Below are 15,746 nucleotides of genomic sequence, written 5' to 3'. Positions count from 1 at the left end.
ACCCTGCATGTATTTTCACAGTCCCCCCACCCCCAACCCCACGGCTGTTGTCACAAACCCCTGTCCCCCAAACACCTGTTGTCATGCACCCTCCATCCACTGCACATCTGTTGTCATATCCCCACATGGCTGTCACCTTCTGAATGCCTGATTTATCACGCCTTCCATCCTGCACCTGTTATAAGTCCCCATGGCTCAATGTCGATTTTCCTGCTCCTCGGATGCTGCCTGAACTGCAGTGCTTTTCCAGCAACACATTCTTGACTCTAGTCCCCCATGGCTGTTGTGGCCACCTGCCCCTGCCCTTGTTGTCATGTGCCCCCCCCCCCCCGCCAGCACATGCTCCTGTTGTCATCCACTGCTCTTGCCTCTTCACTCAGTGAAGAGGCACTGAGGTGGCTTTTTGAGGCTGAGAGAGAGAGGACCTTCCTGCTTCTCTGACTCAGTGGGATTGCACACACCTTTTAAAAATGGGAAATTTGAAAAAATTAAGTTAAGCACCTTTATTAGACTTTGCAGAGTGCTGAATGTTATGGGAAGAGTGATCCTCTGGTATATTGGGTTGACGTAAGGAAAGTTTTCAAATGCTGGCAGTGATCTTGCAAGGCTGTATTGGCAGTGAGTGCATCTACTGCATTTACATTGGCTGCAGTGAGCACAGCTATTTTAAAAAATGAACATTTCAGATTAAAACTCCCATCTGTGTTCATTAGGCCTTTGGGTCCTTGAGCCTGTTGCTGTCGGTTATACGTTTTGACCTGCTTTTAATAACTATTCTGGACCTAGCAAGCCTGCTAAAGGAACATTGATCCTTTCAGCATATTTACACAGTGTTTCATCTAAGTGGAATGTATTAACGTCCTAATATTTAAGGCTGCTATCCTTCTGTCTTCCCTGTTCCTGATTCCAATTTAGTGAGTTATTATAAAAGGAAGAGTAGGAGTATGATTGGGGTTTATTGGAATATTCTGGATATGTGAAAAAGTTGGTCAAGGAAAAGGCCCTCAAACCCAATCAGTATGCAAACAATCTCTTGGAGTTGGAGTGGGGATATTAATATCCAGATGAGGAACAGCAGCCTTCAGTCTGTATTACATCGGAATATTTTGTACTTCAGCTTAAGTTTTGTGTCTTAGTCATAAAGAAAAATTAACTTGAAAACGAATTCATCAAAATGTGTTGAAAAAATATTAACCAGTATGTTATTGGAGTCTTTCCAATCAGTTGAGTGTCCATTCAGTGCATGGTGTGTTGAAATAGTTGATTTTTTTTTCATTTGAGTACCTGCATTGAGTTCCCTTTGCCTGGATAATGTAGGAAGGTGATCAGGTAGGGTCTCTGTCCCAATCACTTAACCGTGGCCATTAGTACTTCGCAATTATCTGCATATTAGGTTTGTGCTTGTGTTTGTACGCAGGATCGTTGTGTCCAAATAGGGTAGATCAGTCTGGCCAACTGACACTCATCAAAATAAAATACTGCAGTGATGGAAATCTAAAATGTGTTCAGAAGATGCTGGGAATGTTCAGTGGGTTAGGCACGGAATGAGAAACATTCTGGGTTGAGGGCATGTCTTCAAACCTCAAAAATGTTAACACTGTCTATGTCTCCACAGGTACTTCCACATGTACTGAGTATTTCCAGCATTATCTCACCTTTATTGTTGACTGTTGCTGTCTAGACTTGCATACAAAAAGTAATCATTTGGCTAAAGCATTGGAGACCATGTATCTACAAACTTAGTTGAAGTAAAGGTTAGGCCTTTCTGGAAAGGAGCCTTATCAAAAAGTGAAAAGATAAGGGAATAATTTAGCTCTCAACTTTTAGTGCTAACCTGTATTTGTTTATAAAGGGACAGCGAACACTCAAACACACGTGCACCTGCTCACTTCTCCTACATTGCATCATAATCAGGAACTAGGTTTGTGCCAATTTTATTTTCCCCATGTCCATTAGAGATTGTAACTTTGACTAATTTCCACTGTTTTGTTTTGATATTTCAGGTTAATATTTATCGCCTGGTTACAAAAGGGACTGTGGAAGAGGACATAATTGAACGTGCCAAGAAAAAAATGGTGCTAGATCACCTCGTGATCCAGAGAATGGATACCACAGGGCGGACAGTGTTGGATAACTCTGCTCGTCCCTCACAGTAAGCAACATTGGTGTTCTTCCGTTCTTCTGTGCACCACTATCAGGGCTCTGCTGCTCATCTTGGTTAATGCATGGCTGTGGATTCCCAGATCTCGAGAGCACTCAGCAATCGAGCAGTTTATGTTAGCATGGTCAAGAGAAGGTGGCAGCGTCCCAGGTTGATTCCTTGGTTCATGCTGTGTTTTCCTGTCTCAGTGGAGATCACAGTGATGACTTGACAATTGACCTCCACTAATTAGTGTTGTGGAAGGGCTCAGGGCTCATCTAACAACCAGTTGTACACTGACCCTCAAGCTGGAGATTGAAGGCATGGGTATCAGAATAGCGAGAGAGTGGCATAAGAGCAAAATGCTGTGGATGTATAAACATGCGGAAAGAACAGTGTACTGGAGAAACTTGCATGTCAGGCTGTATCTGTGGAGAAAGAAGCAGAGTTAATATTTTGAGTCAAGTATGACTTATTTTCGGATTGAAGAAGAATATACTGGACTTGAGATGTTAACTGTTTCTCTCTCCACAAATGCTGCCAGAACTGCTGAATTGCTCTGTTTTGGTTTCTATTACAGAATGAATGAGATCCGAATTAGTGTTGTCTCCTGCACATGGATAACTGTCCTGTCTTATGTTCATATAATAGTCGTTTGGCAATCCAATATACTGTTTTAACTGGCATCTTAGAAAGTGGCACTCACGATAAGCCTGCCAAAAATTATGTGTCTCAAATATTGTGAATTTTATTGTATTATTCTGTCCAATTATTGTGTTTTTATTTATTTATTTACCTCCGTGTAAATATGTGTTCAATCAAATGGCCACACAAAATATCAGAAGTTGATTCAGTTTTGAGTCAAACACTGCAGTCAACCTTAACATCTTCAATAATCAGCTGAGGGTGCAAGTGAGAAGGCACACTGCTGCTAAGTTTTATTTAAGGCAAAGTTGCATTATTACTTAAGTAATTTAAGCTGTAAATAAAATATAAATGTGACATGTAAACCCCCTAATTAGGTTTCTGTTACTTAGTGTGTTTTTTTTTCGTTGATTATCTGGAATATTTGATAAACTGACATGCTCCCAGTCCCATCAGTGTCAATTAATAAAAAGTTTGCTGTACGTAAACTGAGTATTGCTTAAAAAAAATTTTTTTTTGACTTGTACTCACCAGATCAATTTACAATAAATTCTAATATGAAAGTACAACCCTTTTATACTGTGGAAGAGTAGAGCACTGATTGGTTGCCAGGTGAATTCTGGTAGAAGTGTTGCTCCCAACAATGTGCCAGTTAGATGGTAACTGATTGTTAACTAATAAGCTTTGTTTAAATTTAAGCCAGGCAAGTTGACTATGATTGGTTGCGACATTGTTCTGAGAAATGAACCAGAGAATGGCTGTTATCTTTTTAAGTTAAAAGGAGCACAAGATGTTCACATTTTTAGTCTGTCTGCAGTATATAGGACCTTGCATGTTAATGTATCTAGTACGTAGAAATGCTGCGCACTCTGAGTCTGACTGACAACTTCAGTGGCTTGTTGGTATAATTTGTCAGCACACTGGGTTATTCAGCAAGTAATATCCAGTTGTACAATTTCAACTCTAGTTGGTTGAGTACAGTCAGTATCTTTCTTGTTCCAAACAGCCAAGGAGATGTGCTGCTGGATATGACCTGCCAATGTTTGGGATGTGGAGCTTAAACAGCTAGCATTTTGTTGGCACTGAGATTCATCCACTCCAATACTAATTTGTGTGATAGGCAGAATGCTGTTGTTTGGCTGATGGCAGCATCCTGTTAGTGGTGAGCCCCTTGTATTGCTACTGCACAGTGGCAGCGTGAAATAGCTCTGCGTTTGCTCAAAGCTTTGAGGTACCTTGACGTTCAGGGTAATTAGAGGCAGTGTTCAGGACCAAACGTGATGTCTTTAGGCACATCCAAGGTTTTGCGCAGTGTAGAAACATACGAGCAGGAATAAGCCATTCAACTTATTATGTGGGCCATTCAGTACGATCATGATTGATAAGATCAATAGCAGGAGGACATGGACAAAAGTTAACTTACAAAAGAAACAAATGTGATATGAAAATCTTCACCCACACAGTGGTTAGGTTTTGGAGTAAGCTTTCTGAAAGTGTGGTGGAGATCTGCAGCTCCTCCTACTCCCACCTCCAGTTCTGAAAATGGGTTATACCTGAAACATTGACTTCTCCACTACCTGATGTTGCCTGGCTGGCTGTGTTCTTTCCGCCTACTGCTTGTATGTCTACTACAGATTCAATTGAGGCAATCAGCAGGGTGTATAATAATTTAGACAGGAACAATATTCAGGCTTAAGGGAAAAAGGCAAGAGAGTGGTACTGAGTCCTGACAGAGAGCCAGTACAGCATACGATGGGCTGAACAGCCTCTTCTGCACTGCATTATTTCTGTGATCATTGATATTGTTGCCTTTTTCCCCTGTTTATATTTGGAAAGTGCCTCATGAGATTAGCCATTATCCCACAGGTTGGCTTTGATGCTCCCTATTTCAGCATCATGCTTGCAGAATAAACAAGTGGCTTAGGCCCTTTGAGGGTGACTTTATAATAGATGGAATTATTGGAATGCAATTTATGGACCAGTAAAGGTAGGCATGCGCTGGACTGTAGTACAGAACCCTTGGCACATTTGCAACTTGCGCTGGTGAAAGTAGGATGAGAAGCTTGAGTAAACTGTTCCTTCGCTGAATACTACTTGTGTCCATAACACTCCAAGAACATGATGGAAGCCCAGCTTCTTGGCCATTCCCAGTATGAGGCCAATGCTATCTAGAAAAATGCATGTACTTTAGGTGGGCATTTCAGACTTCTCACCATGAGCACATTGCATAGACTGGACATGACACAGATTACTGAAATGGCTAATGTGTCTTTTCAGCTCAACACCATTCAACAAGGAAGAACTGACTGCAATCTTAAAGTTTGGTGCTGAGGAACTGTTCAAAGAGCCAGAGGGAGAGGAGTCTGAGCCACAGGTACTGCTGACTTGCAGACTTTGCCAGTATTGAAAAGCTAGAACTTCAAAGTTTATTTTTAGTGTTATATTTATGGAAAGTGCTGCAATGTAACTGAAATTGATGTTCATTTTCACATGTAAAAGTAAATAGTTATGCATACGGGGTAGAGATGCTGAACGTTGCAGAGACGTTTTGAGATTAGAGATTAGATTGCCTACAGTGTGGAAACAGGCCCTTTGGCCCAACAAGTCCACACCGACCCTCTGAAGAGCAACCCACCCTGACTAATGCACCTAACACAATGGGCAATTTAGCATGGCCAATTCACCTCTCCTGCATAACTTTGGACAGAGGGAGGAAACTCACGCAGACACAGGGAGAATGTGCAAACTCCACACAGACAGTTGCCCAACGCAGGAATTGAACCCGGGTCCCTGGCACTGTGCGGCAGCGGTGCTAACCACTGGCCAACCATGCCGCCCATTTTGGTAGAGTAAATGTTTTTTTTTGCTGTGAGGCAAATTAGAAGCCAGAGGTTGCAGATTTAAGAGCAATATGAAAAGACTGGAGGAGAAATGAGAATTTTCTTTTCAAGTTTTGATCTGGAATGTCACTACCTGAAAAGGTGGTGGAAGCAGATTCAATACTAACTTTCAGAAAGAAGTTGACTTTCCACTATTTACATTTTGCAGGGCAGTGGGGAATGGGCAGGAAAATGGGATAAAGTCAGTGAATAGCTCCTTAAAGGTACAGCTATCATTGGCTGCATAGCTGCCTTGCATCAGTGTTGCTGGGCAATCTCATAGAAAAATGTAGGTTTAATTGGAGTTTCTTCCACATTTTAGTTGACAACATAAATTGCCTGGAGCAGTACAAACAAGGAAGACTCCAGGTTTGACCTGAGGTGGTGCTAATTTGGGATATCATCTCAGGATGTGGTAAATGTACTACACTTGGTCCTTGCCTTCCTGGACTGGGGTTGGGAGATAGAGCATGTCAGAATCCCTGCTACATATTGCTATCTACTAACTCAAGAAATTGCATGTGACTATACCCAAGGGAAAAACAGGGCTGAGTTTAATTATGTTCCATCTCCTGAAACTCACTGTCAGAGTGCACAGACAAAATCATCTATGACCAAATATCTTAACGTCTGCACGTGCCTTCAGGGTGAAGGGGGAAATTATTTTCATCAATTCTGTTGAGTTTCATTCAGTTAAATGAGATCGCTAGTAAAATTGCCAACTCCACTTTCAGGAAATGGACATCGAAGAGATCCTACGTCTCGCTGAAACAAGAGAGAATGAGCAGTCTGTGAGTCCAACAGATGAACTGCTATCCCAGTTCAAGGTAAGTTTGGTGATTGGTCATCAGCTTGTTGCATTGATGCCTCGACCTATCGTAGTGTGCTCTCAAACATGGCACTGCCATTGGGGTGGGGATTGTTGCCTTGAGCAGGTTGAGATGTATGACTTGCTGTTCCTCATCACCCGTCCAGGTGGCGAACTTTAGCACAATGGAGGAGAATGAGCCTGAAGTGGATGACAAGCAGGTTAAGGAATGGGATGACATCATCCCAGAGGAGCAGTGGAAGAAGATTGAAGAGGAGGCACGGCAGAAAGAGCTGGAAGAAATTTACATGCTTCCAAGGAGTAGAAGTTCAACTAAAAAGGTATAGAATCTGTCACGGGCAAGTGGCTGTCTGTGCCGTGCCACTCATTCTCTAGGATAAAATGGCTGAATCCTGTTCACACTCTTATGTTGAGTTTTTGTTTCCTCCTTTGGTCCTTCTCATTGTATATCTGAGGTGTAGTTTTGCCTATTTGCACGCCTGGATGCCCAGGTACAAATCTCACCGGTTCAATGGATGTGTAATAATGTTTGCAGAACATGTTGATTGGAAAATATCTGCATGTGGAATGTCAAGATACCAAGTCAATGCTGTTCCAAGAGTGAGGCAAGCTGGGAAAGCAGGGAAGAGAGCTGCATCCTCCCTCTCCTTTTTTTTCTCTCTCTTTGCTTGCTCTCGTGCTTTCCCTCTTCCGCTGCGCTCTCTTTGCCTCGCACTCAGTTTAATTGTAGGTTTTTACTGGATTTTTACTTTAGCTGCTATCAAGGTGGTGTGTAACAGGCTGGGAATGTTTATCTTTTAAATCAGTGCAGTACTAAGTAAAATTTGGCTCCTGTGCAGGTACATAATCCTTTAACCGGAAACCTGAAAAGCTCCGAAATTGTTTTCGTAGCGTGTGGGGCATCATTTTGGCGTGCGAACTGGTGACCCATCTCCACACCCACTCAAACGATGTCACTCAGATGTGACATGGTGGTGTGGCCCAGCACTGACTGGTGTCAATTGTGCCTCAGCGCTTGTACTATTCACATGTGCGTCTGCTGTTAGGTAATTTTTTTTTTACTTCACTGTGAAAATGTCATTTATTCCAAAAGACAACTGGCGCCAAGGATTTCGGGTAAAGGATTGTGTATCTGTACTATGCTTCAGCAGTTCTGTTTCTGGAATAGTACATGGCAGTGGAGATTGGTTGCCAAAAGGTGAAGAGTCGCTGCTCGTGTTTACAGCACTGAAAGAGGCCCTTTGTCCTGTCAGCAGTATACAGGTCATTGCGAATCTATCCACTCTAGTCTCATTTGCCAGCTCTTGATACGCTATGGTGTTTATAGTGTTAATCTAAATAATTAACTGTTTTTGATAGCTTCCACCTCCATAACCATTACAGGCAGTGAGTTCCATTTACCTACCATCCTCTGGCTGTGAAAAAAGAAAATTCCCTCTCCAACTCCTGGCCCTTAGCTTAAATCTTTGCCTCCTAATTATCGGCCTTGTACTAATGGGAAAATGTTCCTTCGTAAAAGATACCTAGTCAGCATGGATGAGTTGGACTGAAGGGTCTGTGACTGACCAAGGACATCCCCAGCCTCCAAGGAAAAGAATGGCATGGGAATTAGTTTTCACTCTGCAGTGTGTTTATGTAGAGTGAACAAGCACATGCCTCCCTTATTCTTTGAGGAGATGCTTCATTGGAGCAGCACATTTAATAACAAGGACTTGCCTGCAGGACTGGGAACATCAGACTGAACTACCAATCCATCATTGGTCTGGCTGCAGTGAAACATTTAGCATCATTTGTATGTGGATTTAACTTGCTCTTTAAAACGTTAGTTTTCTGTTTTAACAAGAAAGTGGTAAATACCTGCTGGGGTGTTGTGCAGACAAATGGAACCTCGGGTCATCTTTTCTTCTTTGATGCTGTAAAATGGCCTTAAAACCTATATCAGCAGGTAGTGCAGGATGCACTGGGATTATGCATTGTTCTTGCAGCCATAGAGCCCAGATCAGATCAGCCCATATTGCTTGAAAGTGATTTATATGGGGTTACGTTGCACACAACTTTGGCAATCCTGCTCTAAGAGAGCAATGAATGAGTGGTGTAAGAAATGACAAATGGTATGATGATACATTAGAGACGCACTAAATGTTTGGGAGCAAGGCCCATTGGTCGATCAGGTTCCAGAGAGTTTTTACTCAACACTCTATCTTGAATATTTGATGTTTGATTTTGGACGCCACAGATATCATCTCAGGGGCCATGTCTGATTTAGCTAGCACTACCCAAAAATCTGTCATCGAGAATGTGATACCAACAAAGCCAAATCAAAAGCATGAAATGAAAGATTATTTTCTCTTGAACTAATACTCTTCACCTTCGCAAAATAGTGATATGTTTCAGTGCTGAACTTTGCATTAAGTAAAGTTTAGACTTCAAACAAGCCCAACTCTTGATTGTGAGAGGACCTGTTGATCTGGCTGTCTCTCTTTTGATTGTTTGAAAATGGAGCTGGATTTTCAGATCACCACAGTGGTGAATTTTCTCCTACAGACCATTTGGACTTGACTTTCAATCCACAGCCTGTGCTGAGCTTGCTGGTGGCCAGCTGTGTTGGAGCTGATGTGGTTGCAGCTCTGCTTGGTTCTGGAAGGGTAAATTTGACTGTGTTCCTATTTCTGATCAGTATCTGGGATTCATTTTGCAACTTTACATGAGTGCATGCTGTGTGAAAATAGCGAGTCTTCCTCCTGATCGAAGCGTGCTGACTCGCTGTCTTATCAGAAAACTGAAAGTGTTTTTGTTTTTGTGTGAGGGACTGAAGGAACAGAAAACTCAAAAGGAACGGGATGGACTTGGAAAGGGAAAATGCCACCTGGCATCTAACATAATGTTGCTGGTGGTTTTAGGCTCAGGCGAATGGCAGCGATTCGGATGCCGGATCACGGCGAAGGCGACAGAGGTCATCCGGGTCAGAGAGTGAAACCGAGGAAAGTGAAGATGAGGATAAGCGACCCAAGCGGAGAGGCCGTCCCCGGACAGTCCGGAGGGACATGGTCGATGGTTTCACGGATGCTGAAATCAGGAGGTAAGTGATGGGGTCATCTTGCATGTGTCCCAATCAGGTTTATGAAGTCCAGCAAGCTTAAACCTCACTTTGTTCTGTTGACTTTAATGGATCTGATGATTTGGAAAGCATTTAAATTAGTATTAAATTCTAATAGAACATTGCAGAGCGGAAGAGTAGTTTGCTTTGTTTGTCCTTTTTAGTGTACCCTTCTAAAAGGAGATAAATATATTATTAAACTGCAGGAAAAATAGAGGTCTGAAGGGGAAGTTAATTCTTATGATACATTTGTGATCGTTCTCTTGCAGGTTTATCAAGAGTTATAAGAAGTTTGGCGCTCCTCTTGAAAGGTAAATTTCTTTCCTGTGAAGTTTTGTCTCATACTTTTTTTTCCATCCCTCCACCAGGCCACCTGCCCCAAAACTGCAAAGCTTTTCTTTAAGCCTGTGCAATGTTTGCCGCATTAGTTTTCCATTTCTCTCCTATATCTCCTGAATATGTTAGCTCCTTGCTGTGGGTGAGAATCCCATGAGGAACAGCAACCCTGTAACACCCCATCCCAATAGCCAGAACCCAGATCTAAGTGTGTTGACAGCATTTGACTGAGAGGGAGGAGCGAGTGTCTGCAATCTAGCAGTGGTTGGAGAGTAGCAATTTGGAACCTGGCTCTGATGGTTTATTCACTACTGCCAGGTCACTGAAGCTAATAGAGGCCGCATGGTGGCTCAGTGGTTGGCACTGCTGCCTCACAGCAGCAGGGACCCAGGTTCGATTCCAGCCTCTGGCAACTGTGTGGAATTTGCACATTCTTTCTCCTCCACGTTTCCCTTCCCCCCCCCCCCCCCCCCCCCACACCAAAAAACCATCAGTGTGCAGGTTAGGTGGATTGACCAAGCTAAATTGTTCATAGTATCCAGCAACTTGTTGATTAGTTAGATTAACTGCAGCGAATGCAGGATAACGATGGGGTAGGGGATAGGTTTGGGCAGGGTGCTGTTTGGAGGGTCAGTGTGGCCTCTATGGGCTGAATGTCTTGCTTCGAGACCATAGGGATTCTTTGATTCTTAGTATCCTAACCTGTTTTGACCATAATTTCTAGACCTTTGCCTAACCCATGTGACTTTGAATGTTTAGGGGGTATGGAGCTGGGTGCTCAGCTCTGTGATCTTCTGTCTGTCTTTTGAGATATTGCTGGAGTGAGCATTGTACTTCTAATGCCTGCAATAAATTTTAACTTGTATTAATATATTGTATTTTGATGTAGTTTTGTAATATGAAAAAATTTGAAATTTAGTTTTTTTCTATTGTATTGAAGACTCGAGGGTATTGCTCGTGATGCAGAGCTGGTCGACAAATCCATTGCAGATCTCCAGCGACTGGGCGAGCTCATACATAATGGCTGTGTGATGGCCCTCAAGGAATTTGAAGAACAGCTAAAAGAAAATCCTGGTCTGGAGGGTAAGCACTGGGCCCTGAACTCCAGTTGCCTGCTTTTTGCTCTAGAGATTTGGTTTCTTTGATTTGCAGCAGCGCTGAAAAGACTTGTTGGGAGTCCTCTGAAAATCAGATCACAACAAAGATTCAAGGAATGGGGTAAGGGCAGAGTGGAATTATTTGAAGATGTTCCACCTCCCTCAGCGTTCCTTCTGAATTGTCCCATGCACCCCTCAGTGGAGGAGGGCTGTGTAAATATAAGTTTGACCAGTGGACAATGATTATAAAATTAATAATTTGGCAATTCTTGATATTTAGCACCACACAAAAACTTGAAGCAAACCATGCATCTATCTATTTATAAACCCCACCAGGAGCATGCAAGTAAGCCCAGTTATGGCAATGTGCAGCATTGGATCTTGTGGTGGAAATCATCAATATTTTTATAGCATTGGTGCAGACGCATTGCTGAACTTAGTTATAACTCTATCTTGATCTGTCTTGATTGCACTTTCTTTGCAGCTGTAATATCAGTAGTTCTTCTATAATGTAATGGTTGTGTTCTTGTGCAACCCCACATTAAAAGTATTGGTGATTCAACCACGTTACAGCCAACACACACTTTAAAAGTTCACAATTCATAAATCGTGTTACAGAGACTTCAGATTAATGAAGCGCATGTTTATAGCAGAACGATCTGTATTCTGCATTCTGTTCTGCTATCCTGATTCACTTTGTATGGTATGCAAAACAGCACTTTTCACTGTATCTAGGTACATGCAACAACAATAAATCAGTCAATCTTAGCTGCTGTTTGTATTTCTCTTATTCTAACCTGGTCTGTTCTGGGTCGTTGCAGCTTCCTTGTTGGAAAGACACTTTAGCTTGTTAACTCAGCAGATTTCTTGCATTTTTAAGTCAGGTTGTCTCTGTGATGAGCCAAGCTTCACACATTCACCATGTTACATTCTGATTCCAAGCTGTCCAAACTTCATGTTCAGCATAGGTCCAGCTGTGATGAGCATATTTCTTTTCTGGGTGAGCGATGCGCTTAATGCACTGATGCTTTTGAGACGTACTTTGGAACTGGTGGTCCATTTGTAGCATTGCTCATTGTCTTGGATTCTCTGATTTACAATCGATGTTTTAGAAATTAGAAAAAATGCGAAATAGAAATACGTTCCTGGTAAATGAAGAAATGTGATCTCCAAAACAAAATTGTTCAGCGATCTAGTTAATTAATTTGGAAGGAGAGCTGCACGGCTGTGCGCTTTTCTCTGCTGCTTATACATTATAATTCTGACCATTCTCTTACAGGAAAGGGCCCTGGGAAAAAGAGGGGACCAACTATCAAGGTTTCTGGTGTCCAGGTCAATGTTAAATCGATTCTCATCCATGAAGATGAGTTTGAGGCTTTGCATAAAGCCATTCCTGTGGATCCTGAGGAAAGAAAAAAGTGAGTTCAGGAGTTTGTGCTTCGGAATGTACTTGAGGCATTTATATTTTTGTCATTGTAACTTTGCACTTGCATCAAGTGTGAGGTAGTGAAGGTAGAAGTACTGTGTAATGTGATGTTGAACTCATTCTTCTGCTGCTGAGGTGATATTCTAACAATAGTGTCAAACCCTTCTTAAGAAAGCACTGGGTGTGCTTATACAGACTTTAATTGCATATCTTTTTAAAATAATGATCAGTGAGGCTGGTTTGGTCTTGGCTAGTTTTTGATCCTGGCCAGTTTCTTTGCAGAATCCAAGTGACTGCTTTTCTATTTGTTTTAAAAGTGTCTCACATTTTGAGGGTGATGTTTCAAGTAGGACAAATAAATGGGAAACCTGGTTGGCATGGCTGAGTCAGACCGAAGGGTCTGTTTCCATACTGTAGGACTGTAATGAAAATCTGTCACTGTTTTCTGTTGTGTTAAACAGATTGAAGGAGCCTAATGAGCTCAGTGCTAATTTGGCGACTGCTGTGTTTTGATATCTAGTCTGTGATGACGTTGCTGACCTCAAGGCAATATTTATTGTTAGTGATATTGCTTTCTGTATTCCTATGTTAGAGAAAGTGGGAATAATCCAGCATATCTATTGCTGTCCGCTATGTAGTGAGCCTTTTTCCCACTTCAGGGTTAAAAGAAAATGCATGGACACTAGAGCTCAGATGTTGGGATCAGCTGTGATGTTAACTTGTGGCCACAACAGCCTGTGGGACTCTTTAATAGTTGAGGCTTCTCCGGGGATGGTTGAGGTACCAGAAGGGAGCTGGTGCCTGTGGAACCACAGCTAAACAAAGAACGCATCTTCTCAAATGGGATGAGGAAGGAGAATGGTCAACTGTTGCCCTTACATTTCTATTCCTGGGCATTTTTAACTTTGAGTATTTGTCACTTGCATGCAGTAAATGTTCTTGCAGAGATGAAGTCCCTCATAGCCTGAAGCATTCTGCTTGCTTCTGATACCTTTCAACAGGACATTGTGTGCTCACTGAGGTCAATCTCTGTGCTATATCTGAAAGATATTGTCCCTGCTGTGTAGGTACCGTTTACCCTGTCATGCAAAGGCAGTGCATTTCGACACCGATTGGGGTGTGGAGGAGGATTCCAACTTGCTGATAGGGATCTATGAGTGCGGTTATAGCAACTGGGAGCAGATAAAAATGGACCCCGATCTACAGCTTACCAATAAGGTAGGCCATTCCATGTTCCATTTGATAAATCTGCAACTTGCTTTGCATCCAGACGGAATTGGGAAATGAGCCAATTAAATATCTGTTTCTAGACGGCACCTCACTCTTTAAGGTAGTTTTATTGGGAAGACGATGATACGATGGGTTCAGTGCTAGACTTTTAGCTCTGGGATATGGTTCATAACTGTCCAGACTGATGTTGAGGGAGGTGTGTGTGTGTAGTCTCCTGTTTGCTGCAAGGCTCCTGTGTGATAAATGTCTGAGGAAACTTGGTGTGAGCCAACAACTCAAAACTCTAACTGGTGCCCAAAAGGGCAGCAAGATGGTCGGTATATGGGACCATGCCATATTGGGGAAGTGAACGGCCATCTGTGGTTGGGTGAAATTTGCTCAACATTTCACCAGAGCTGTACCTAACATGGGGGATACTTCACTGTTGATAATTGGCTGATTAATATGTGCAAGCGTTTGGCTCCCTGTTATGAATGTGCCTGCCTGATCACCGCAAAGCATGAAGAAGAGCAATAGAGTGTGAGCTGTTTACTGACCTCTCTGCTACTGAGCTTACTCTCACCATTGGGAGGTACACAAATGCTTCATATTGTCCAGCCCTCCCATTTCACAATTGGTCTTCCCACAGGCACATAGTTACATATAGAACTTGGCATGTTTGTAACTGAGTCATGGGGCAAAGCCCACAACCCCTTCCCGATGAGACCGCTATAATGATACATTTAACCTTTTTAAAAAGTCTGCTAGTGTCTTAGTTTTCAAGAATGTCTGAAAGACATGAAACACTTGAAAATTAATGAAACTTACTACTATTTCTGATATTTTGGTCGATTTGCCAGGGAGCTATACCCGGAGTTGAAGAGTAATGGACATAGGAGCTGAATAATATATAAGCTGCAGTTAAAATGCCCATAGTTACAGAGCATGGAGTACATGGTATTCCTTAAGGGAATCATGCGCATTTTTTTTTATATATCGTATATTTCTCTGCTGCAGTTTGAACTGTAACTGATTGCATACGTCGGGTGTTTCTTTTCTTTCAGATTCTTCCAGATGATCCCAACCGCAAACCACAAGCCAAGCATCTCCAGTCTCGAGCTGATTACCTGATCAAGCTTCTGAAGAAAGACATGATCAAGAAGGATGCTTTGAAACAGGAAGAGGAGGTTAGTTAAATAGGTGTGAAGTGGCACTTGGGTTAGAAAGCTTAAGTTCCCTGGATAGACAGACTCAGCCAAATGGTACAGATAAGATTTATTGACAATAAAATGTCGGAAATTCAGTCCCTCAAGCCGGCTCCACTATTTAATATGATCATGGCTGATTTCATCTCTGCCTCAACTCCACTTTCCTGTCCAATCTCAATAACTCTCCAACCCATTGCAAATTAAAAATCTATCTATTTCCTCCCTAAGTTTATTCAATGCCCCAGCATCCACCACACTCTCTAGGGTAGTGAATTCATGACTCATTGAGAAAACTAATTTCTCCTCATCTCTGTATTAAATCTGCTACTCTTTATCCTTGTTCTCGAGTAGCTGGGTGAGGACCTGAGGAAAAAAAGGATAGGAAGGATATGCTGGTAATGTGGGTAGAGGTTTGTATGGTGTATACACACTAACATAGACCAGTTAGAGGACACATGGTCTGTTTCTGCAATATAGAATACCCTTACTTCATACCATTGCAAACAAAAATAAGATTTTCATTTACGTGGCATTTCATCATGATTTCAGGTGTCTCAAAGGTCTTGAGATGAACGGGCTGTAATTAGATTCCCTACAATGTGGAAACAAGCTCTTCAGCCCAACAAGTCCACATCGACCCTCCGAAGAGTAACCCACCCAGACCTATTTCCTTACCCTATATTTACCCCTGATTAGTGCACCTAACACTAGGGGCAATTTAGCATGGCCAATTCACCTGACCTGCACATCTTTGGACTGGGGGAGGAAACCGGAGCACCCGGAGGAAACCCACGGAGACACGGGGAGAATGTGCAAATTCCACACACAGTTGCCCAAGGCAGGAATCAAACCCAGGTCCCTGGTGCTGTGAGGCAGCAGT

At 42.4% G+C, this 15,746-nt stretch overlaps 1 protein-coding gene across 3 annotated transcripts in view; it reads left to right on the top strand.

Moving 5' to 3' along the window:
- The window catches only part of chd2 (chromodomain helicase DNA binding protein 2), a 92,884-nt gene that overhangs the window by 62,842 nt on the left and 14,296 nt on the right, over positions 1–15,746 (top strand). For all 3 annotated transcript variants that reach the window (XM_072565203.1, XM_072565205.1, XM_072565204.1), the window contains 10 exons: positions 2,004–2,152; positions 5,063–5,159; positions 6,399–6,491; positions 6,640–6,813; positions 9,394–9,572; positions 9,860–9,901; positions 10,867–11,009; positions 12,303–12,441; positions 13,517–13,667; positions 14,723–14,845. In XM_072565203.1, the coding sequence (XP_072421304.1) occupies positions 2,004–2,152; positions 5,063–5,159; positions 6,399–6,491; positions 6,640–6,813; positions 9,394–9,572; positions 9,860–9,901; positions 10,867–11,009; positions 12,303–12,441; positions 13,517–13,667; positions 14,723–14,845 (1,290 nt within the window). The remainder of the gene's footprint in view (positions 1–2,003; positions 2,153–5,062; positions 5,160–6,398; positions 6,492–6,639; positions 6,814–9,393; positions 9,573–9,859; positions 9,902–10,866; positions 11,010–12,302; positions 12,442–13,516; positions 13,668–14,722; positions 14,846–15,746) is intronic.

Source organism: Chiloscyllium punctatum, chromosome 48 (genome assembly GCF_047496795.1).
Source record: "Chiloscyllium punctatum isolate Juve2018m chromosome 48, sChiPun1.3, whole genome shotgun sequence".
NCBI classification, from domain to species: Eukaryota; Metazoa; Chordata; class Chondrichthyes; order Orectolobiformes; family Hemiscylliidae; genus Chiloscyllium; species Chiloscyllium punctatum.
Note: the sequence above shows the minus strand (reverse complement) of the source record. Positions and strands in the feature narration are given on the sequence as shown.